The sequence below is a fragment of the Octopus bimaculoides genome, chromosome 30, assembly GCF_046866305.1.
Source record: "Octopus bimaculoides isolate indiv1 chromosome 30, ASM4686630v1, whole genome shotgun sequence".
Lineage (NCBI taxonomy): Eukaryota > Metazoa > Mollusca > Cephalopoda > Octopoda > Octopodidae > Octopus > Octopus bimaculoides.
In genome coordinates, this window is record NC_142957.1 from 5,598,421 (window position 1) to 5,625,291 (window position 26,871).

At 38.5% G+C, this 26,871-nt stretch overlaps 2 protein-coding genes across 4 annotated transcripts in view; both read left to right on the forward strand.

Moving 5' to 3' along the window:
* LOC149130163 (uncharacterized) overlaps nt 1-9,870 on the forward strand; it is a 77,045-nt gene extending 67,175 nt beyond the window's left edge. For all 3 annotated transcript variants that reach the window (XM_089346413.1, XM_089346411.1, XM_089346412.1), the window contains exon 2: nt 3,957-9,870. In XM_089346413.1, the coding sequence (XP_089202539.1) occupies nt 5,594-9,805 (4,212 nt within the window). In that variant the 5' untranslated portion in view covers nt 3,957-5,593 and the 3' untranslated portion in view covers nt 9,806-9,870. The remainder of the gene's footprint in view (nt 1-3,956) is intronic.
* A 10,566-nt stretch (nt 9,871-20,436) lies between these two features.
* LOC106879943 (geranylgeranyl transferase type-2 subunit alpha) overlaps nt 20,437-26,871 on the forward strand; it is a 51,536-nt gene continuing 45,101 nt past the window's right edge. Inside the window, exon 1 of the mRNA XM_089345855.1 lies at nt 20,437-20,681. Coding sequence (XP_089201981.1) covers nt 20,437-20,681 — 245 coding nt within the window. The remainder of the gene's footprint in view (nt 20,682-26,871) is intronic.

Below are 26,871 nucleotides of genomic sequence, written 5' to 3' on the forward strand. Positions count from 1 at the left end.
CTAATCATGCATTATCTTGTAGCTATGAGATTTTGATGAGGTAGCTGTTAATTTTTAAAATGTTATTGTAGGGTTGGTGTGAAAGACTAGATTTGGTCAGTTTGAACATAGAATAGGCAGAATACTTTTGGCCGGATATGGCTGGTTTAAATGCTAAAGGGTTAAGGGGGCTGCAAACCTGTGTAAAACAGAGACCGAAGGGAGCATTTGGAAAATGGAATGTCTTCAAGCGCTCACATCCCTCAGCCAATCAGACACTGCGATAGGTGGAACATCCACTTTAGCTTTTTTTACAGAGGATTGCTGGAGGAAAAGTGTGATGATGTTCTTGGGGAGACCTTGGGTGTCAAAATCAACTGGCTACTCTTTTCCAGAGAACTTTCAGCCCATGACCGATGGATAATTTCCCAAAGACCTCTGACCTGGCAGTGCTACCAGGGAGCTTTGACCTCTTCAAGATAAACTTTACAAGCATGGAAGTGACATCAAACAAGCATGTCTGAGATGCGTCCAGTACCTGAGCATTGCTGTTCTGTGGGTTTATGTTGAACACCTGCTGTCGCATGTGGGACAGATCTCACCCTGCCAACTTCCTTTAACCAGGAAGGAAAGGCTGTGTTTATATGCCATGGTGGCCATGGCAAAAGAGTTTGTATGGTGCACAAGATTGAAGGAGCCGAAGACAAACACTTTTCTCTTTGGCTAGCCCCTGATCAACTTCTTCAAGTTTCAGGAAAATAAGGGTAGAGAGGGAAGTGTTGTCTTCTAACTCAGGGGTTTTTTAACTTTTTGACTTGCGGACCCCTTTATATTTCAGGCTTTACCTTAGGGACCCCCTTATAAACGCTTATGAAATTTATACATAAATATTTGCTTAAAATAACATATATTTTTACATTTATTTATTTAACAGTATTTAACAAAATAGGTTTATTGTCAATTAAAAGATTTCGATTAAAAAACATGTATAAAATCAATTTGCCCATAAAAAGTATTTGCTGTCCACGGACCCCTGTCTTGTCCTTGCAGACCACAGTTTGAAAGCCCCTGTTCTAGCCAGTTTGCTAAAAGGTGAATGAAAGTGGCGAGAATGGTATGAGTGAACGGGCCTGCCCTGAACATACGTCTGTAGTTGGAAAAAAGAAGACTTGTCCCATAAGTCAGGGTACCCATGGTTTTTATGAGCAGCCCTCAAATATCTCCTATTGAGGCTCATTGTTGATTTTTTAAATTTTGTTAGTCTTGTTTACACACAAAACCCTCACAACAACACACTCACACACATTCTTTGTTTTGTCTTGTACTGTCCATAGTGCTTTTCTTAACGTAAACCCTTGTGGTTGATAAAGAAATCATTATTATTATTATTATTGAGTGAGAGAGCAGGGCATGCCGTCAAAGTGACACTGGGGTAAAATATACGAAGCCCATTATACCCATCATGACTACCCTGTCTGATAAGGATACACCAGGCACATGAATCACAACCATGTGTGTGCGATATAGTGGTCTCATATCAAGATAAACAGCGCATGACCTTGCAGGTGGGGCCAAGTTAGAATTTTCTTCAAGTCAAGTAGCCCATCCCGCTCAAAAGGTCCCTGAATAAGGGTTGTTTAAGGATGTTGAGCGAAACACCCATGTTTCCAAAGGTGGATTATTCAAACCCCAAAGAATTCCTCTCAACACATGGCTATGATGTTCCCCCACTACTTGTGTTCATGATCAGAGATGCACATATCGTCAGCCAAAAAGGGACATGCTCAACTGGTTAAGGTCAAACAACTGACAAGCAAATCTGTGGTATTCAGCAGAATATTTGCTGTAACCTATCTTTTTATACCAAGACAAAACAATGTACATGATAACACTTCCAATCAATTAAGATCAGATTATTATTATTATTATTATTATTGTTATTATTATTATTTAAGTGGCGAGCTGGCAGAATCGTTAGCATGCCGGGCAAAATGCTTTGTGGCATTTCATTCTTCCTTACATTCTGACTTCAAATTCCACCAAAGTCAACTTTGCCTTTCATCGTTTCGGAGTCAATAAATTAAGTACCAGTTAAGTACTGAGGTTGATGTAATCGACTATCCCCCACTCCCTAATTTCAGGCCTTGTACCTATAATAGAAAGGATTATTATTATTATTCAGTAGTTTTATTTTTATAACATGCTTTCACTTCACTACCGAGCGCAGCTCTGTGTGCCTTGGGTATGTGCTGTGGTTTGCTGTGATGCTCTTATGGTTACTGTATTGAAAGTGTTTTGCGTAGGATGTGTGCAGTGCCCTGTAGTGCAATTTTCTGTATGTTATATAGAAAATTATTATTATTATTATTATTATTATTATTATTGTTCAGTAGTTTTATTTTTATAACGTGCTTTCACTTCACTACCGAGCGCAGCTCTGTGTGCCTTGGGTATGTGCTGTGGTTTGCTGTGATGCTCTTATGGTTACTGTATTGAAAGTGTTTTGCGTAGGATGTGTGCAGTGCCCTGTAGTGCAATTTTCTGTATGTTATATAGAAAATTATTATTATTATTATTATTATTATTATTATTATTATTTTCCATGCTGACATGGGTTGGACCATTTGACATGGAGCTGGCCATTGTTGTTGTTGTTGTTATAAAGGTAGCAAGCTGGCAGAATTGTTAGCATGCTTAGCGGCATTTTGTCTGCTGCTATGGTCTGAGTTCAAATTCCACCAAGGTTGACTTTGCCTTTCATCCTTTCAGGGTTGATGAAATAAGTACCAGTCAAGAACTGGGGTCGATGTGATTAACTTGTTCCCTCCCCACAAATTTCAGGCCTTGTGCCTATAGTTGAAAGGATTATTATTATTATTATTATTATTATTGAGTGAGAGAGCAGTGCATGCCATCAAAGTGACACTGTGATAAAATATATGAAGCCCAGTATACCCATCATGACTACCCGTCTGATAAGGGTACACCAGGCACATGCACCACAACCATATGTGTGCAACATGGTGATCTCATATCAAGATAAACAGCACATGAACTTGTAGGTGGGGTCCAGTTAAAATTTTCTTCAGGTCAAGTAGCCCATCCCACTCAAAGGAACCCTGAATAAGGGTTGTTTAACCCTTTAGTATTCAGATTATTTTATCAAGTGTAATGCTTATTTATTTATGTTGATTTAAATAACTCATGCATTATCTTGTAGCTTTGAGATTTTGATGATGTTATTGTTTATTTTTAGCATGGCATTGTAGAATTAATGTAAGAGGCTGGATCCAGTCAGTTTGAATGTAAAACAGGTAGAATATTTTGGGCCGGATATGGCCGGTTTAAATGCCAAAGGGTTAAGGATGTTGAACAAAAATCCATGTTTCCAGAGGTGAATTATCCAAACCCCAAAGAATTCCTCACAACACATGGCTATGATGCTCCCCCACTACTTCTGCTCATGATCAGAGATGCACATATTGTCAGCCACCAAGGGACATGCTCAACTGGTTAAAGTCATACAACTGACAAGCAAACCTATGTTATTGAGCAGAATATTTGTTGTAGCCCATCTTTTTATACCGAGACAAAACAACATACATGATAACACTTCCAATCGGTTAAGGTAAGAAGCCATTGGAGCCACTGCTTGGTATTGCATCAGGGCATTGTTGTTGTTGTTGTTGTTATTATTATTATTATTATTATTGTTGTTGTTGTTCAGTAGTTTTATTTTTATAACGTGCTTTCACTTCACTACCGAGCGCAGCTCTGTGTGCCTTGGGTATGTGCTGTGGTTTGCTGTGATGCTCTTATGGTTACTGTATTGAAAGTGTTTTGCGTAGGATGTGTGCAGTGCCCAGTAGTGCAATTTTCTGTATGTTATATATATTTATTATTATTATTATTATTATTATTATTATTATTATTATTATTATTCAATTTCATTCTTTTTTTTTTCTATCTCTTTTCAGGTGTTATCCCACCCCTATTTTCCACCTCTCCAGTATTCACACACCCTTCTTCCGCACACATACACACACAGCTGGCCGATTCAATTCAAACCCCCCACTGAAACAGGAAAAAAGAAAGAAAGAAAGAAAGAAAAGGAATGTCTCCAAACCCAGTGGTGACAAGAAGGACTACAATGAATACAACAGAGAAGACTAAAATGATGACACTAACAACAACAACAACAACATCAACAACAATTCCAAGGAAATCTTGTTCCACCGCTGTCTTTTATGCTAGCACTGTTGCCAATGATGTTGACCGTAGAAGAATCCATCTTCACTTCCACCAACTCAAGGACAAAATCCGTTTAGCAACGCTCATCCAACCAACGACCACTGTGCCTCTGTTGCTGGTCTAAGACTCATTGGTTCCACTCAACAATAACTAAATATTATTATATTATTATTATTATTATTCCTGTTCATATACGCCCGCATGGACTGAGCTGAATCTTCATTCTCCCATTTTTTTGTTTTCAAAACATTGGGTCACACATTTTTGAAATCACATTCTTACACACACACACACACACACACACACACACACACACACACACACACACACACACACACACACACACACATACATACACATATATAAATAAATATATATTTATTTATTCTACATACTGTATATTTATGTTATTGCTGTTGAAATATAACATACACAGAGAAAACAAAAATATAAAACAATAAAAAACTGTATATGCTTGTATTTATATTGAAACATAACACACACACACACACACATATATATACTATATAACAACGCACACATACAATATATGTGTACTTAACTGACAACTAAATTTTCTCTTGCTACCTCTTATAAAAATACATGCATATATAAAGTGTATATATATCATATATCATACATATATATATATTTTTTTTTTTTTTTTTTCTTTCTTTCTGGGCTGAAAAATCTTTCAACAATACATTCATCTATATGTATACATATACACGCCTGTTACCTTAACCCTTTGAGCCCTGGCCTCCTGAACCTTATTTGACCATATACCTGGCTTCCAGATGCACTCCACCGGCAGAGCGGTGGTGCAGTATAGAGCAAAATAAGCCATCCACCGGTAAACCAGTGTTACAGGATCAAAGAGTTAACTCTTTCTGCAGTTGCTTTGCAAGACTTTCAAACTTTGTTGACTTCCATTTTATAAATTTGGTCAAGTTACATAAACAGAAATACACACACACACACACACACACATACATATATTTTTATAGACTATATAAACTGTAACTCTGACTGCCACCCATTCCCCTTTAACAAAATTAGAGGAGGAGTGAGAGTTTAGGTTCAGTGAGGTGGGTTTTGAATTGCACTAACATGATACCCCTTTTCTTCCCTGTGATCTTGATACCCTGTTTTGTTTTGTCTGGCCCTTTCAAACAGTTTGCCTCCAAATAACCCCTGAATGCAATCAGGGATAACAGGCTAAGGGTACATTTGTATACACTCTCAAAAAGAACATTCCTGTAAACATTAACCTACCTAAACTAAACACACACACACATTTGTGGCTATATAAATATATATATATATATATTCATTCTTCACTGCTGGGTCTTAGAGTAAAAAGATGGAGAGTTTACTCCGTGCCGTACTGACCTCCCCTCCAGACCTTCCTTTGCCAACCAAAGTCGACAATGTCCAGCAGAATACATCCACTCGGGCCACCAGTCCATATTTACATGCGGCATTGACAACCACTCTTCACCATGACCCTCACATTGAACAAAGTCACGGTCATGGTGCCGCTGAGCAGGCCACAGTGTCACCTACTGCTGTCGACAGCAGTGGTGAGGCTCTGGGAGAGCATGAATCAAAACAGAAGGCAGGGGAAGGGGTAAGGACAGTTGCAGTTTGCAACAACAGTGGCATTGACAGTAAGAAGCCATCATCTCTGATCTCAAACAGGCACAGTAAACTTTTGGAAGCTTTGACATCAGATTTCCGACTCTCCACCAGTCGCCTGCGAGCGGCCTTAACTACCCCATTGCTGTCACCTCTACAGTCGTCATTAATGACAACAGCACCTCCGGTGCCACAACCACCATTAGAGACTAATTCACTGGTTAGTTCAGCAGACCCTAACCCACCATCAAATGCTGCACCCTACAAAAGTAAGTTATTTTTGGCCCTTACATCCCCTCTGGAATACTGGGACAAAGACTTGGCTTGTTCAAAAGAACCAAATTCTGTCTCCGACTCAAACAAAACCCATTGCCCCGGAAAGACAAGTGATCGGACAGTTGCTACTGCCACCAAAGCAGTGGGGAAGACAATCAAGCAAGAAAATGCAGCAGAAAGACTTGATGCATCACCAGCAGAGATTGAACCTAAAAACACCACCACCACCACCACCACTGTAGTCACAGGGTGGCAGCAGTGTTACCAACATAGAAGTCCTGGTGATGCCATCAAATCAGAGCTTCCAGTACCTCCTGAGTGTTTATCATCCTCATTTCAACCACCAAGCAAAAATAATGCCACTCCATACCATTCTGAGTTGCACAACACTGTGTTCCATGAAAGTCCTGAATGCACTAAGAGTCGAAGTGCACTTGTTGACAGACTGCAAGCAGCTCCAGTGTGTTCTTTTGTAGATTCACACCGTGAAAGCAAGAAACGAGAAATGCAGTCATGTCCTTTAGGGAGCGGTAAACACTTTCAGTTTTCTCCTGAAGCTGCAAGTTTTGATCAGAAGATCAAGACAGAAAGCACCACATTTGGGATTGGTCAGTCTAGTCTTGAGCACAAGCAGAACCCAACTTGTGCTGTTAAATCCCTTCCCAATGTTACCCAAGTCAGTCATAAACACGATAGTGACTCAGCAGTTTGTGTCGACATCTCTGAAGGAAGACAACTTTGTAAGGAAGAATTTGATCCCCACAACACGAAGAACCTTGTCGGCATTGGAAATACGGAACAGAGTGGAAAGTCTACAGTTTGTGTTGCTGTGTCTGTAGAAAAACAGCTCAGTGAAGAGGAAGTTATTCCACATAATGAAAAGAACGTTGTTAAAATTGGCCCCAAGATGAAGCGTATGCACTTCCGAAAGAAACTGCTCACCCGATCAAAGAGTCCCTCAAGGCCGTCTGGCATTTCTGTTGCCAAAAAGCGCAAGTTCCTGGATCATTGCAAAAGCAGGCTTGAAAATTCCGACCCTACTTTTTCTATGGATTCTTCATCATCACTTCTTGAACACTTGGTGTGTAAAAAGCAGAAGGTGGAAAATGTGACAAAGCAAAATCTAGAGGAAGATGAAGGATCTAATTCTAACTTTGACAATCAAATAATCACAGACAATTCTTCATGTGAGTCATTGGAAAATTCAGTCTCTGATTCTGTAAAGAATGATGACAATTACATTAATGGTGATGGGGTTTCATCTTGTTTGACATTACAGGAAAATCTCCCTGAAAACTTTAGCAAATGCCAAAGAGAATCTATATTGCAATCAACAATCAAGGGGCCCAAGTCAGATGTAAAACCCAGTTGTGACTCTAAATTAGGTTCGGCAAGGAACTCTTCCTCTTCAAGAACACTTTGGGAGAAGAATACGGGTTATCCTAATAATAGTCCAGCTACAAAATCGCAGATACTTCGGGAAGCTTTGACTTCTGCACCAATATCTTTGCATAAACCAAGTTTAGGGTTGATGCCAGCAGTCCCTGAATTCGAGAAGATGAATGGTATGACAACAGATTTGTGTGACTCTGTCACAAATAATCACTCAAGCAGCCAGGACCCATTGACCAAGGAGCAGGATCAGAACAAACAGACTGATGCTTGTAAAACGCCAAATGCAACACCGTCAGCATCAGAAAAACCCTGTAAGCCAGCTGGCAACACAAAACACTCTTCACAACTCTTGTTAGCAGCTCTTACAGCTGCAGATGACTTGAGAAAAACACCAGTTTCAAAACCCATCACGAGACAGACAAATTCTGAAATACTGAGAGCGGCATTGGACAGTTCTGAAAGAGCTGATTCTTTAAACTATCACAGCAAGCATTCACAATTACTACGTGCAGCTCTCATTGCTGTCGACACTAATAAAGCTATTAAGGAGAAGACGCATGAAATTGGCCCCAAAAACTCCAACTCACGCTTATTGCGTGCTGTGTTGACCGGCAAGTACAGTCCTGAAACAGACAGGTTTTGTCACTCAAAAACCTCGTCAAGTCCCCCTTTACCTTCATCTCGGCATCTGTCTGTTGCTTCTATGCCTCTCACAGGAAACAAGAACACATCTGGAGTCAAGAATGTATCACAAGACACCACAAAATCGTCTGTCAACACTGGCAGCTCTCGGGCCAGTGGTCACTCCATATTACGAGCTGTTCTCACAGGTGCTCTTGACGTGCCCCAGCAATCTGTAACAAACAGCTCCAAGGGCTCTGCACCACAAGCACGACGACAATCAAGGAGGAGGAGGAGGAGGAGTGAACTAGACCTAAAGCCAAACCACGGCGGATATTTCCGCAACAGTGACTACAACATGAGCCAAACAATGGAGCTGACTTCTGCCGCAAATGTTAACGACAATCCTCAAACAACAGACATCGCCATGAAAACTGAACAGCCAAAGGAATCAACCAATAATGAAGGCAATTGCGAAACCAAACAACTCCAAAATACTGAGAGCTGTGTTAGACAGCGTCAAAAGACAGGCAACGAATGCATCTACTGTGGTCGGGTGCACTCAAGCGATGACACCCTGTGGTTGTACACAAGTTTGTTTGCCAGCAAGAAACAACATCACTTCTGTCATGTGTGTCGTCAGACTTTTAGCATCACGTGCCTCTTTCTGCAGCACGTGGAGCAGCATCATGATGCTCAGACAAAGTATCGCTGCGAATTCTGTGGCCGCTATTTCGTTCATGTTCTCTCGTACATCATGTGCCGGCTGTCACACATGGACGCACAGAAGGAGGAGGGCAAAGCCAGCAATGACAATGACAGACCATTGGAGTGCCAGGTAAAACACGACGACAATCTTGATGTCCAGAAGGGCAGCAAGGACAACAACAACAAGAGTAACAACAACAACAACAACAATGATGATGATAATAAAATTAACGGTTTTTATATTCCTGCCAATAAAACTAATTACAAAGATAATAATGATGATAATAACAAGAACACTGAAGATGGTGTCAGTGTAGATGGATGTTGTCGGAGGGAATCTGGAGATTGTAAGCTCTGCAAAAATGGACTCTTCCAGCACCGTATAAACTGCTGCCTTCATGAGACCAATGCTACTGCTGCTGCTGCTGTTGATGAAGATGACTGTACAAGAGCGGAAGTCTCTAGTGAAGAGTGCACAGGAAACTGCAGATGTCATTGTGAACTACACCATCTCTGTGACCAAATACACGACATGCCCACCACCACTACCAAAGACAACCATGTCCACAACAGTAACAGCAGCAACAATAACAACTGCTGCAATGATGAGAAAACGTTTCAGTGTATGGCATGCACGAAATGGTTTTTGTCCAGGAAGGAACTGTGCACTCACAAGCAACTGCACTTAGACATTCCAGCTGGTGAGCACCGTCAACATCGGGAGAAGAAGGGCACATCGGATTTCCAAGGCGACCCAGATGCACACCAGTGTTCAGCACCTGTTTTGACAAATATGCATCTTGGCTGCAACTCTTGTGGAGCGCTGCACCAAAGCAGGCAAAAATACAGGACACCTTGTTTGTGGAATAACTGCTCTGGAGACACGGCTGTACAACTGCATTCGGACAGTCGCTGCCTGCAATTGGTCAAAGACTAAGAGAGTGACCAGTGTATCCATGCTACACATGCACCCATAAACACATGCACACATAAACACACAAATACCTGTACCCTGGCTCCTACACACACTGCAGTGGTTTACATGCATACTGCAGCAAGCTAGCAGAATTGTTAGCACACCAGGCAAAATGCTAAGTGGCGTTTCGTCCATCTTTACATTCTGGGTTCAAATTCCGCCGAGGTGGACTTTGCCTTTCATCCTTCCAGGGCCAATAAAATAATAAGTACCAGTTGGACACTGGAGTGAATGTAATCAACTTACCTGCTCCCCTGGAATTGCTGGCCTTGTGCTAAAATTTGAAACTAACATTACATATACATACATATATTACAGTGCTAATTACACACACACACACACACACACCACAATACAGGCATATGCTGCAATGTTATTGCTCACTTACGCACACACCACAATACATGCGTGTACTGCAGTTATATCACACACGCACACATACACTGTTGTGTTAACACAGAGTTACACTAACCCACTTTTATGGACACTAATGCCACATTTGAATAACTGGTCCCTGAGGTATGGAGAGGCAGGAGGGCCCAGAGCTGCAATGTTTTTGGACACAGTGGTCTGTTGTACTCGGGTTTGAAATGATTATAAACAACATTGTCACCAACACACATACATACCTATATATATATATATATATATATATATATATATATATATATATATATATACATATATACATACATACATACATACATGCATACATGCATATGTACACATGTGCTTATATATGTGTGTATATATATTTTTATATGTATATATATATTTATATGTATATATATATATATATATATGTATGTATGTATATATATATATGTATGTATATAAATATATATAAGTATATATATATATATGTATGTATATATATATATGTGTGTGTGTGTGTATGTATGTATGTGTATGTATATATATATATATGTATATATACACACATATATATATATATATATATATATATATATATATATATATATATATATATATATATATATATATATATATGTATATATATATATATATATATATATATATATATATATGATGCTTTGCTATATCTCTGTCGGCTCTTTATTTTCTGAGTTGTTCAAATCTTGCCCAGGTCCACCTGTGTGGTAGGCTTGATCCATTGCTCATTATAACAACGCCACCACCATCATCACCATCACTACCACCACCACCACCATCTGACACCCTCGGTTGGGTGCCTCTTGTAGAGTCTACTCTGTTGTAAGCATTTGTGCCAGGGCCCCAGTTTGAGGATACCCTCCCCCCAACCACCCACTTTGCAGACACTGTAAAGGATTATGGGATAGGGTACTACCTTCCCTTCTGACTAAATGATTGAAAAAAATATATAAATACATATCTATATTTATAGACATATATATATATATATATATATACACAGTCATACATACATATATACACATACACACACATATATATACTTTAAACATGTACACATCTTTCTTTCATACACATTCATACACTTTCTGTATATATCTTCATCAGTATCATAACCAGCATCATCATCATCATTAACTTCAATGCTGCCATGGGTTGGACAGGTCTATAAATGAACAACTACGGGTTTTGGTCCTCCCCCATTTTCTTCCATTTAAAAATATATTTATTTTCTTTTTTTTTTAATTTATTTTCTTTTTGGTCTTAATCAGGAGAGGGGGATGGTAGTACCCAGGATTTCTCCTCCCACCAAGACTCCCTCTTCAGTCTCGAATCCTGGGCCCTAAACACTTGCAACAACACCCCAGGGTCACTATCATTGGTGTCCATGGTGACACCAGTGTTGTTAAATTAGATAACATATTAAGTTTAATCATCTGAAAACCAGAGCTGGTTTCCCTTCCTGTTGACCAACAGGTTTCCATACAGTTTCCTTCTGTCAACCCTTAATTCCACTCAGTAAGGTCTTTAGTCAACCTGAAGTGCATGATTTAAATAACAAAAAAAAACCACACTTGCCTGGGATGGAACCTGAAACTGCATAGTTGTGAGGCTGTTAGCCTGACTTCTTAACTACGGCGCCATGTATGTCTATGTGTAACTATATGTGTATGCACTTTGCCACCTCTAATGTTCTAGGTTCAATCCCACTGCATGGCATCTTGGAAAAGTGTCTTCTACTGTAGCCTCAGACTGACCAAAGCCTTGTGAATGGATTTCGTAGAAGGAAACTGATAGAAGCCTTTTATATAGATTTTTTCATACTGAACTACTTGGCAAAATTGTTAATTATTAATTTTATTACTAATTGACGATTCCCTGCCCTATATCTGTATATTTATATTGATGCCTCTAATTGGATGGTTAAACTGTAACCCTTTTATGCGGGACTATTTGTGGCGCACATGGAATAGATTCTTTGGAGTGAAGTGTTTGAACTTACTAGCCGATAAATTTTGTAAGTGCCTTCCTCATGTGTTTTTGATGTCGCATGGTCAAAATTCCCATGAGTTATATAGACACTTTCAAATTTATTCGAATATTGTGCTGAAGATCGGAATAGAGTACCTTCATACTCTTAACCGTGAAACGTCGTACACGATTAACTAAAGGCAGGTTTGTTTTTGCTTTTCTCTTCTGTTTTTGTTCTGTGTGTGCCATAAATATCGCCATCCGTTAGAGAAAAAAATTTGTAGTTTGGAATCAGTAGTTCTTTGACTGCTATTTCTAAATTTTCAGTATGTTGGAGAAGCAACTCATGCTAATCCCTGTATATTTATGATTATAAATGGTTTTACCGATAAAGGTTTTTTCATACTGAACTACTTGGCAAAATTGTTAATTATTAATTTTATTACTAATTGACGATTCCCTGCCCTATATCTGTATATATATATATATATATATATATATATATATATATATATATATATATATATATGTATGTGTGTGTGTGTGTGTATCATCATCATCATTTAAAATCTGTCTTCCATACTAGATTGGGTTGGACGGTTTGACAGGAACTGGTAAGCCAGAAGACTGCACCAAACTTCACTGTCTTCTTTTATATGATTCTTACAACTGGATACCCTTCTTAACGCCAACCACTTTACAGGGTGGACTAAGTGCTTTCTTACATCGCACCAGTGTGTATGTGTATATATGTATATGTATGTATGTACAGGTATACATATGTGAAGGTGCATGGCTCAGTGGTTAGAGCGTTGAGCTCACAATGAGGTAGTGAGTCCAATTCCCAGGCCAGGCTGTATGTTGTGTACTTGAGCAAGACTTTCTAGGTGCAATCCCATGGTCATTCATAACCAAAGAAGGTCTTTACCTTTATATATATATATATATATATATAAAGTACAAACTTACTTGCAAAAAGGACATGTGCGTTCGATGATGTAATAATGTGTGTATACATGCATATATATTCTTTGTATTTGGGCTGTGTATTGTGTTCTTGAGCAAGACACTTTATTTCACATTGCTCCAGTTCACTCAGCTGTAGAAATGAGTTGCGACGTCACTGGTGCCAAGCTGTATCGTTCCCCTTTGCCTTCCTTTCCTTGGAATAACATCGTGACATGGAGAGGGGAGGCTGGTATGCATGGGTTTCTGCTGGTCTTCCATTGACTTTGCTTGGACTTGTGTCTCAGAGGTGGGTGCAAAACTTTCTAGGTGAAATTCCATGGTCATTCATGATCGAAAGGGGTCTTTATGTATGCATGTATGTACCCTTTTACTCTTTACTCTTTTACTTGTTTCAGTCATTTGACTGCGGCCATGCTGGAGCACCGCCTTTAGTTGAGCAAATCGACCCCGGGACTTATTCTTTGTAAGCCTAGTACTTATTCTATCGGTGTCTTTTGCCGAACCGCTAAGTGACAGGAACATAAACACACCAGCATCGGTTGTCAAGCAATGCTGGGGGGGGGGGGGCAAGCACAGACACACACATATATATATATGTATGATTTTTTTTTTTTTTTTTTGCATTTCCTTGCCTTGATGTCCTGCAGTAGTTGTAAATGAGTGTGACTGTCATTACAAGCAATGTCATTCATTTTCAATGTTCTGTGAAAACATGTCTGGCCATAGGGAAATATTACCTTGCTTGGAAAACAGGTGATGGTTGGTGAGAGGAAGGGCATCCAGCTTAACAAATTCTGTCCAACACATGCAAACATAGAAAAGTGGACAGAACAAACATACACATCAAGACACATGATTATACATACATACATGTACACAAAGAACCCTGTATGTTGTTTCTCAACCAGCTAGAAATAGCAGCCAAATCTGTCCACACATAACATCACCCTGCTATCATCTTCAATAAGGGACATACAGGAATAGTATAATCCTTGGTATTCTTTGGTGTTATAGATGGAGCAAACTTTGATGACATCAACCCTAACATATCCTTGAGCCGACAAGAAAGGAGCCTCTACATGATCATAAAATATGCTAGAAATAGCAGCCAAATTTTTCTTGTATTACACCGTAAGACAGACAACACATTAGCTGGTGTAGTCCTTGATGCATGCTACCTGGCAAGGAAAAGGACACCCTACCCCCTCTCCCACCACTACACTGGAATGTCTTTGATCATTGGTATTCTTGACCAGGGCTGACCTGGGGCTAAATAACAAACTGAAATACTCCCTCCACCACCATCACAACAACAGCATGAAAGCTATTACATCAATATCATCAATAACAACGCTACCTTAACTGCATTGTCATCCACCTCCATCATCATCACCATCACAACCAGCTACATTTGAATGAGCCAGTGAGGGCGCACATGCTAGAAATAGCAGCCAAAGTCCCTCGAATCACACACACCCCCCTTTTTTTTTTTTTAAGGACCACATTGGCCAGTGTAGTCCTTTATGTTATGACTAATATCTTCAATCCTAGATCTGCCCAACCAAAATGATCTGGAGCTAAGCTAAACCTCAAAATTTGTACAAAAGGAACTGCTACATGGTTTTTTTCAGCCTGCTAGAAATAGCAACCAGATCTTAAATTTACACACCACTGTTAAAAAAAAAAGAGGGAAGAACTCATTGGAAATAATATAATCCATAATGCATTATACTTAAAAAAAAGAAAAAACAGGTTGGTTTGTCACAGTTGGAAAGTCTTCAATCAAATATCTGCCCAATCTGGATTTAACCTGAACTTAAACAACATCATCCAAATGAAACATCAAGAATGAGAAAAGCTTCCATGAGATTGCTTCACATGTTAGAAATAGCAGCCAAAACCTTCCTTGAAAGCATGAAATGTCAGACAGGATGATCATCACTGAAAATGTTTACTTGTCTTTGGATGGGAAAGCAGGGGAAGTCATTATCTGCTAGAAATAGCAACCTGACTCTCCTTCAAAACATGAAGGACCCAGTCCATGAAGACAGTACAATACTTAAATTGTCATTATTGGAAATGCCTGCTTTTGGTTGTAGGTCTTCTGGACTTGTGTTGACCTGTAGCTAAACGACAATTTGGCAGAAAAAGCCTCTACCTGCCAGAAATAACAGTCAAAACTTCCTTAAAACATGATCTCGGGATATTCTAGTCTGTGAAGACACTAAGTATAAGATTGGATGGTCGTAGTTGGAAAGGCCTTTGGTCATTAGTCTACTGGATTAGTGTTAAGCTTGTGGTTAAACAGCAATGAACAGAAAAGCCCTCCACGTGCTGAAAATAGCAGCCAAATCTTCCTTAAAACATGAAGGACTCATGTTGGGATATTCTAGTCCATGAAGACACTAAGTATAAGACTGGATAGTCATGGCTGGAAATTCCTTTGGATAAGGCAATATACTTACAGAAAATAGCAGCTAAACTTTCTTTACAATATGAAGGACTCATTTGGGGATATTCTAGTCCACGAATAAAACTGGATAATCAAGGCTGGAAGTGCCTGTATAGATTATTGGTTATAGGTCTACTGGGTCTAAAAACAAAAGCATACCTGCTAGAAATAGGCATACTAAGTTTTTTTGCTTTTTTTTTTTTTTTTTTCTTTTTTTGGCCTGTGGTTAAACAGCAACACCAACATCTGAAATATTTTCACTCCAACACCTATCACCATCATAAACACCACCACATCATAATATTTCATTCTACTGAGGGAACAGATTTTTTTTTTTTTTTTTTAATTTTCACTGCCATTTTTTTGCACATTGTAAAAAAAAAAAAAAATCTACATCAAAACTTTTCTGACAAATTTCTATCTTTATTTATTTTATTATTACTATTATTATTATTATTATTATTATTATTATTTAACAAATTGATTGATTAATAAATAAATAAATACTATCATAAAATAAAATTTGAAAAAAATCAACAAAATAAAAAGTTTTTTTTTTTTTAAATTAAATAAAAACAGGAAAAAATAAAGTTATTTTCAGTTACTAAATTTTAAAAAGAAAATTTGAAATTGTTGTTGTCATTATTATTATTATTATGCATAATGTTCTACAGTTTTCTGTATTTTTACATTTACACCAAGGGAGGTAATAACATGAATGGCAAAATACAGAGACAGGGAAGAACTATATTATTCTGCAATTGTATGAAATGTTTAATAATGTCATTGAGCTTTATAAATTTGCTAGCAGAGATACCCCGGCATTGCCCGTGTCACATGGAATTTAAGAATTAGACTTTTCTTTTGTATTTTCTTTAATGAACTGGAATACCTGTGATTCTACAAGATATTCATTGGCCCATCCTTTGTTTCTGAACTCTATAACAATGTACAAGCTAAACTCTGCCCTCCCTTTTTACAGGCCATGCGTTTACTTAGAAATGCTTTCATAACTCCTTACAGTCATCTTCAAATGCCAGGTTCATAAACAGGATGGATTGAGGCATTAGATATCTTGAATACATTTATGTACAAGCATGGCCAGGAATTAAGAAGTTCACTTTCCAACTACATGGATTCAGGTTCAATCCTACTGCATAGCACCTCGAGCGTAGGGTAAGTGTCTTCTGCAATAACATTCAACTAACCAATACCTTGTGAGTTAATTTGATAAACAGAAATTGTGTGGAAGTCGATCCCAGCATTTCTCCATCTCCACTAAATATTTTACTACTTCTAGCCTTTTGTTTCAATGTCCTTTTTTTTTTTATTATTGCCAGGGACACTGTGGAAACAGTAAGAATCTTCCAGTCACCCCCTAGAACCAAACCCAAAGCTATATCCTAGAATTTGCAATCAGAACCAAATATTTCACTGCTACTTGTCTTTTTGTCTTTGGATGTCCATTCTACTGAGTCATCCCATAAATAATGCGGGGTTTTTTTTCAATTTCATGAACTAAAAGTCAGAGGGGGGCAGGATCTGTTGAAAAAATTGCTAAACTTATTTGGCACGGAATGCATGGAGTTATTTAAAATGTGGGATATCCCCATAAGTGTTCTCTGTGGAAATATAGTTGGGATGGTCAAAGGTTCAAATGAAGTCGAAGAACTGAGACAGAACGTGCCATTTGCGGTGATAGACCAGGTCAACAAAGAGCTGGAAAGTCTAGCTATAATTGAGAAAATCAACCTCTCAGACTGGGCAGCACCAACGGTTTGTGTGAAAAAAAAAAGAATAATAAACTAAGAGTGTGTGCAGATTTCTCAACAAGATTAAATGATTTTAGTCGAACACAACTATCCACTACCAAGCCCAGAAATATTTTCAAAACTAAATGGAGGGAAAATTTTCTCTAGACTTCTCAGAGGCTTATCTACAGATACAAGTAGAGGAAGATAGGGCACACCTTTTAACTATCAACACATACCGTGAATTGTATAAATTCAAGTGGCTTCCTTTTGGAATAAAGGTGACACCTGCTATATTCCAGCAAGTGATGGATGCAATGTTAAATGATTGCGATTTTACTATCACATATTTTGATAAAGAGCAAGTCAGTGGAGCAACACTTTGAACACATTGAAAATGTATTCAGAAAAATAAATGAATATGGGTTCAGACTAACAAGAAAAGTGTGAATTTTTGATGAGAAAAATCAAATATTTGGGTCAAGTAATTGATGAAAACCAGACCCATCAAGGGCTATGACAATATGGAATATGCCTCCTCCAATGAACGTCAAAATGCTACAAGTGTTTCTAGGCTTGGTAAACTGCTATCAAGTATATATCCCAAACATACACAATGTAAGAGCTCCACTAAATGAGCTGTTAAAAAAGGATACTAAATGGTTTTGATCAGAAAAATGCCAGAAGGCATTTGAGGAATTAAAAAGTATTTTAACTTCAGACTTGTCTCTAACACACTTCAGTCCAAAGTTGGAAACGATATGGACCACAGATGCTAGTGCGTATGGGGTAGGAGCCGTACTCCTACACAAATGTGATGATAGCAGTAGAAAGGCTATAGCTCATGCGTCAAGGATGCTGTTGCCAGTGGAAAAAAATTATAGCCAGATTGGAAAAGAGGCATTGGCAATTATATTTGGTATCAAGAAGTTCCACAGGTTTATACATGGTAGACATTGCTGACCATTTATGGATCCAAAAAAGGAATTCCAATACATACAGCAAACAGATTACAATGATGGGGCACCATACTACTAAACTATGACTACACAATGGAATATTTACCTTTAAAAAAGCTAGGACATGATGACGGCCTTTCCAGGTTAATACCCAAAAATGGCAAACCATCTAAGGATACAATAATAGTAGCTCTAAGAGCCGAAGATGAAATTAAGAACATAATGTGGAACATTGTACAAGAGTTACTAATAACCGTGGAGGATATAAAGTGAAATGTGTCAAAAGATAAGTTCCTAAATGAAAAAAAAAAAAACACTGGTCAACAAATGGAAGTAAAAAAATGGTTTGGTATGAAAGATCACCAATACATAGATATATATTCAACATGTGACAGCTTTCTGATGTATGCCGAAAGGGTAGTAATACCAGAGACACTACAAAAAAGAATGTTGAAAGAATTTCACATTGGACATCCGAGGACCTCAAGGATGAAAGCACTAATGCAGTTATGTATTGTGGCCAAAGATGGACAAGGAAATTGACAATTTGGTAAAAAGCTGCAGAGGATGTACTCTGGCAGCAAAATTGCCTACTAAAAAATGTGAACCTTGGCCAGAAGTAAAAATCTCATGGTTGAGACTACACATCGATTTTGTGAGTCCATTGAATGGTTATTACTATTTAGTAGTAGTTGACAGTTTTACAAAATGGCCTGAAATTGTTAAGTGCAACAGACCGATCTCCCTAACTGTAATGAATTATTTGCAAGATTTGGTATCCCAGATGTGATTGTGTCTGATAATGGAGCACAATTTGTGTCCAGTGAATTTAGGAAATGTTCACAGTAGAACATAATGATAGTGCCTTACCATCACAGCTCAAATAGACAAGCAGAACGTTTTGTAGGTACCTTTAAATAAGCTTTAAGAAAAACAAATAAAGAAGTCACTCTTCAACAATTTTTAAGAGTGTACAGGGTGATACCAAACCTGAACACCAGCAGGAAGCTTCCAGCAGAACTGGTGTTCACAAGGAAGGTGAAATCAGCTTTTGATAAACTGCTACCTGGTGAGGAAAGAAAAAGTGCCAGGTAAGACATATCAAAATTTTTCAAAATTGGTGATAAGGTGTACATGCGGTTATATAAAAATGGAAAACAGTACTGGAAAGAAGGCAACATTACAAAGTATGTAGGTAAAATGATGGATGGGATAAAAAGCAAAAAAGTTATTGAAAAAACGTCATAGAAACCAATGAAAGAAGGAATTCATAGAAAATGAACCAAACAGATTGGAAGTAATTATGACACATTCCAGGTACCAACACCATCAGAGGTGGTTGAACCCATGCATACAAGTGGAAGAACACAGAGTTCCTAAAAATAGATGCCAAAAAGAAAAAATATTAAGTCGTATAAATATTTTTTAAAAATTCAAAAATGGGAGGTGGGGTGAATATAGTAAAATAAAATTACTTGCTTCCCAAAAAAGAAAAAAACTAAAAGGGGAGAAATTGTAGTGGAAATGGTACATCCCCTCCCACAGGATAAGTGGTATGAACCAGCCACTATCAAATGAGATGATGTCAACCAGTACACAGCAAGTCGTATGTCAGTCATTTTATGAGTCCTCAGTTGGAGTTAAGTGTCAATTAGGTGTTATAGTCGAGTTCGAATCACAGTCAAGGTAGAGAGTTCAAAGTCAGTGTCTTGCAGAGCTATCGGCGATAACGCGATAGAGGAAGTGGTGTATTACCATTCCAGTATAGAAGAGATAGACTGTATCCAATACCAAGAAAATATCGTGGCTACTAGAGTAGATACAACAGCGACAGTCTCAACAGTGGCCACGCATTATAACAGGCGTAAAATACCACATCATAACCATATAAAAAAAAATAAAACCTCATTATTTATAGGATGACCCAGTATATGGCACAATACAGAAAGTGTAGAGAGTCTTACAGTCACCTCCTAGAACCAGCTCCCAAGTTTTTATTCCAGCATTTTCCATTGTTACTGAATCTTTCACAACTGCTAGCCTTTTCTTGTTTTGCTGTCTTTTGTTCTCGGAACAATGTGGAAACTATCAGAGATTTCTATTCATATCCAAGTACCCTCTTCCCCAAGACTGCTGTCAGGTTTTGCCATTATTCACCATGTCTTTCACTACTGCCTGCCATTTCTTCTTCGAACAACTTTCCTTCTTGAGTCCATCTTCAAAGTCTACCAGAACCTCCTGACCACACCCAGTACCAAATTTCATCCCAGACTTTCCCATCCCTCACAAAATCTTTATTTTTGTCAGCCTTTTGAGTTTTGGTATTCATTACTCCTTTGCCTCTGCAAAGACAATCAGGTTCCTCAAGTCATTTCTCTTAAGGGCCAGATCCCAGTTTCATTCCCATTTTTGTCATCGCTCAGATGAACTTACAGTACTAGTCATTCCTACTTTTGAAGTCATTGTTTCTTGAGATGCAATAAAGACTATCAGACACTTCCAACTTTTGACATCCTTTCTTCAAGTATTTCTTTGAGTTTACCAGAGCCTTTAAATCATCTCCAAGTGCCAGATGCCAAACATCATCCCAGCTTTTACTTTCACTCACAAAATCTTTCACTACTGCCAACCATTTCTTCTTTGGATGTTCTTACTTCTTAGGACCCTGTGGAGAGTAGCAGAACCTACCAGCCCTCTCTATCACTTGCCAGGTCACTAGCCTCATCCCAGCTTTTGCCGTCGCTCACAAAATCTTTCACTATCTCTACTCCAAGTCATTTCTTTTCTGGACATCCTTTCTCCTTGTGACCTTGTGGAAACTACCAAAGCCTTGCAGCCACCTCTATCAAGTGCTAGATCCAAAGCTCAATTCCACTTCTGTTATCACTCTAAAAATCTTTCTCTACTACTCTAGGCGTAGGAGTGGGTGTGTGGTAAGTAGCTTGCTTACCAACCACATGGTCCCGGGTTCAGTCCCACTGCGTGGCATCTTGGGCAAGTGTCTTCTACTATAGCCTCGGGCCGACCAAAGCCTTGTGAGTGGATTTGGTAGACGGAAACTGAAAGAAGCCCGTCATATATATGTATGTGTTTGTTCCCCCAACATCGCTTGACAACCGATGCTGGTGTGTTTATGTCCCCGTAACTTAGCGGTTTGGCAAAAAGAGACCGATAGAATAAGTACTAGGCTTCTAAAGAATAAGTCCTGGGGTCGATTTGCTCGACTAAAGGCGGTGCTCTAGCATGGTCACTGTCAAAAGACTGAAACAAGTAAAAGAGTAAGAGTACTAGACATTTTTTCTTTAGGCATCCTTTCTTCTTGAGATAATTGAAGACTATCTAAACCTTCCAATCATCTCCAAGATTAGATCCGAGCCTCTTCTCAGCTTTTGCAATCAGACACAAAATATTTCAATATTGCCATCTTCTTCTTCTTTGGAAGTCCTTTCTTCTTGGGACCCCTAACCCATGGAGATTATTAGAGCCTTTCCCTTATTTCCATCTGTCATGTCTCAAGCCTCATCTCAGCTTCTGCTGTGAGTCACAAAATTTTCCACTATTGCCAACCATTTCTTCTGTGGACATCCTTTCTTCCTGTGACCCTGCAGAGGTTCCTGGAGACACTGGTGTGAAACTTGGAACGGGTCTATCCTGATCACGTACACAAACCACTTCAAACATTCTGGTCACCAACTGACTTATCATGTTTTTGTTGGCACTCCGTCACTTACGACGTCGAGGGTTCCAGTTGATCCGATCAACGGAACAGCCTGCTCGTGAAATTAACGTGCAAATGGCTGAGCACTCCACAGACACGTGTACCCTTAACGTAGATCTCGGGGGATATTCAGCGTGACACAGTGTGACAAGGCTGACCCTTTGAATTACAGGCACAACAGAAACAGGAAGTAAGAGTGAGAGAAAGTTGTGGTGAATGAGTACAGCAGGGTTCACCACCATCCCCTGCTGGAGCCTCGTGGAGCTTTAGGTGTTTTCGCTCAATAAACACTCACAACGCCCGGTCTGGGAATCGAAACCACGATCCTATGACTGCGAGTCCGCTGCCCTGACCACTGGGCCATTGCGCCTCCACTGACTTATCATGTATGAAAGCCCTTATCTTCATAGTATTCCTACATTGGTGACACAGTCTCTGTACAAAATGAGACAAAATTTGGCATTTAGGATTTTTCACACAGATGTATACTGGTTACAGCTGAGAGAGTGAATAGGGAATGCTATTTCAATGTGAGTATACATGGACATAAATTAATTCCAGCACATAAGGTCGAGAGTTCAATTCCTGGCAACGCACTGTGTCCTTGAGCAAGACACTTTATTTCACATTGCTCCAGTCCACTCGACCGGCAAAAACGAGTAGTATCTGCATTTCAACGGGGCCAGCCTTGTCACATTCTGTGTCATGCTGAATTTCCCTGAGAAATATGTTAAGGGTACAATTTTTCTGTGGAGCACTCAGCCTCTTTAACATTAATTTCACGAGGGAGCTATTCTGTTGATCATATCAACTGGAACCCTCGTCATTGTAAGTGATAGTGCCAGTTATATATATATATATATATATATATATATATATATATATATATACATACATACATACATACATACATACATACATACATACATACATACATATATATATAATGTATGTATGTTTATATATATGTGTATATATATATATATACATATACATATATATATACATACATACATATATATATGGTGGTGGTGGTGGTGGTGGTTTCAGGAGTGATGGTAATAGTTGTGATGGTGGTAGTGACGGTAATGGTTGTTGACATTGGTGGTGGTTGCGGTAGTAGTGATCGTGGTGATGGTGGTGTTTCAAGAGGTGGTGGTGTTGGCACTATTGGTGCTGATTGTGGTGGAGATAGCAGGAGTAATGGCAGTGGTGGTGGTAGTCGTAGTAGTAGTAGTAGTAGTAGTAGTAGTAGTAATGGTGGTGGTGGTGGTGATAACAGTAGCAGTGGTGGTGATGGTGGTAGCAGTGGTGGTGGTGATAGCAGTGGTGGTGGTGGTGGTGATGGTGATAGCAGTAGCAGTAGTGATGGTGGTAGCAGCGGTGGTGGTGGTGGTGGTGGTGATGGTGATGGCAGTAGCAGTGGTGGTGGTGTTAGTGGTGGCGGTGGTGGTGGTGATAGCAGTAGCAGTGGTGGTGGCAGTAGTGGTTGTGGTGGTAGTTGTTACCATCACAGTAACAGTAACAACAACAAGTAGCAGATCTTTCCAAAGATGACTCACTTAGCAACAAGTCAGCTGATGCTGATAGCCATGTTTTTCTTCCCCCTATTTTGCATATGTGTGTGTGTGTGTGTATGTTTGTATATATGTGTGTATCGATGTTTGTGTATATGTGTGTGTGCGTGTATGTTTGTGTATATGCATGTGTGCTTGAATTTATATGCATAAAAGTGTGTGTGTGTCTATATGTGTGCATATGACTGTATGTGTATGACCGTAAGCATATGATTGTGTGTGTGTGTGTGTGAGTGTCTGTGTGTGCATGTGTGTATATATGTATGCGTGTTTGTATTTACGTGTATGACAGTATGTGTGTGTAATACTGTGTGTATGCATGTTTGTGTATATGCGTATGTGTATGACTGTGTGTGTGAGTGAGAGTGTCTATGTGTATGCGTGTTTGTATTTACGTGTATGACAGTATGTGTGTGTGTGTGTGTGTGTGTGTATTACTGTGTGTATGCATGTTTGTGTATATGCGTATATGTATGTGTATGCATATTTGTATTTATGTGTATGATTCTGTGTGCGTGTGTGAGTGAGAGTGTCTATGTGTGTGTGTGTATATGTGTATGCGTGTATACATGTATGCGTGTTTGTATTTATGTGTATGACAGTGTGTGTATGCATATTTGTGTATAAATGTGTATGCATATATGTATGCGTGTTTGTGTTTATGTGTATGACAGTAAGTGTGTGTGAATGAGTGTGTGTATGCATGTTTGCGTATAAGTGTGTATGCATTTGTATTTATGCGTATGACAGTGTGTGTGTGTGTGTGTGTGATATGACTGTTTGGGTATGGCTGTCGGTGTATGACTGTGTGTATATGACCTGTATATATGTATGTATACATATACACATGTGACTTGTGTATATGATCAGTGTATATGTATGTATATGTGTATGCACGTTTGCATTTATGTGTATGACAGTGTGTATATATCTATGTGCATGTGTACAATTGTGTAGATGTGTGTGTGTTTGTATTTATGTGTGCAACTGTGTGTGTATATTTGTGTGTGGTTGCATCTGAGTTTGTGCATGAGTTTGTTTGTATGCATGTCTCTGTATATGTGCATGCATATGTATATACATGTTTGTATTTGTGTATGACTGTATGCATATATATATACATATGTGTGTGTGTGTGTATGTATGTAATTGTATGCGTATGTATATTTGTATGTATGTGTATGTCTGTACATGTATATATGTGAGTGTGATCGTGTGTATATGTATGCATGTGTATATGTGTGTGTGTAAGTGTGTGTATGTCTGTGCTTGTATGAGTATGTATGTATGTGTATGTATAACAGTGTATATATCTGTGTATGACTGTGAATTTATGTGTGTATGTAGGTGTATGGGTATAACTGTCTATTCTGTGTATGTGCATGCATCTATTTGTGTATGTGTATATGCATGTATGTTTCTGTATGACAGATTGTATATGCAGCTGCATATATGTGTATAACAGTGCATATACTTCTATATATGTGTATAACATATATATATAGGCGCAGGAGTGGCTGTGTGGTAAGTAGCTTGCATACCAACCACATGGTTCCGGGTTCAGTCCCACTGCGTGGCACCTTGGGCAAGTGTCTTCTACTATAGCCTCGGGCCGACCAAAGCCTTGTGAGTGGATTTGGTAGATGGAAACTGAAAGAAGCCCGTCGTATATATATATATGTATGTGTGTGTGTTTGTGTCTGTGTTTGTCCCCCTAGCATTGCTTGACAACCGATGCTGGTGTGTTTATGTACCTGTCACTTAGCGGTTTGGCAAAAGAGACCGATAGAATAAGTACTAGGCTTACAAAGAATAAGTCCCCGGGTCGATTTGCTCGACTAAAGGCGGTGCTCCAGCATGGCTGCAGTCAAATGACTGAAACAAATAAAAGCAAAAAAAAAAAAAAAAGAATATGTGTATAACATATATAACATATGTGTATAACAGTGCATATACTTCTATATGAATATGTTTATTTGTGTATGTGCTTAATGAAATGTGTGTGACTGTGTCTGTGAAATTGTGTATGTGTGTGCATATGTGTGTATTTGTGTGTGTGTATGTGTGAGTATGTGTGTCTCTGTGTGTATATGAGAATGTGCATGCATATGTATATGAAAATGTGTGTATAAATACATGTTACTCTGTCAGTGGGTATATGATTGCTATGAATGCTTGGGTTTGTTTTTGTGTGTATGCCTGTATTAATATATGCATTTGAGTGTGTGCATATGCACCTGTGATTATATATATATATATATATATATATATGTATATATACTTTATTTAAAAGCAGCAGAAATATAACAAAAGACTGTTACTCCGAGTTTCACGTTCCCTTTCATCGGATAGTTTTATTATCCGATGAACGGGAACGTGAAACTCCAAGTAACAGTCTTTTGTTATATTTCTGCTGCTTTTAAATAAAGCATATTACTCTACCTCTGGTATTTGAGTACTCTTTTTTCCACCTTGTTGCACATTTTATGTGCTTACTCTGGTATATATATATATACATATATATATATACATATATATATATATATATATATATATATATATATACATATACTTCTATATATATGTGCATGTATGTGTGCATATATACACATTCTTCTACGTGAGTGTTTGCATAGCTAAGCACACATGTACACACACCTGTGTGTGTATGTGTATATGACTTGATGTGTGTATGTGTGTATACCTTGGTAAGTGTACATGTGTATATCTCGGTGCATGCATGTATGTGTGTGTGTGTGTCTGTATACACCCTAAGAATTGTTCTTTGTAAGCCTATTCTAATGGTCTCTTATCCTGAACTGCTAAGTTATGGGAATGTAACACACCAACAGCGGTTGTCAAGCGATGGGGTGGAGATAAAAAAGATACAAACACACAAGCATATATATATATATATATATTTATATATATTTTATTATATGTATTTATTTTCTCCTAGTTAATAATTAACTCGGACAAAATAAATTGGTTAATAGATACCAGGGTAGCAAAGATCACAAAATGACTGTGATGTAACTCTTGTTTATGAGGTAGAAACTCCTTGTTATTTAGGGTACTTGAGTATATATAAATTTAGTAAATGGAGTAAAACGCATATGTTAACTGAATACTTTTATTTCCAACATATGTTTCGAAGATTACAAATTATACCTTCCATAGGAATAGGTGATGTTGATAAGAATGTAATCTTCTCTT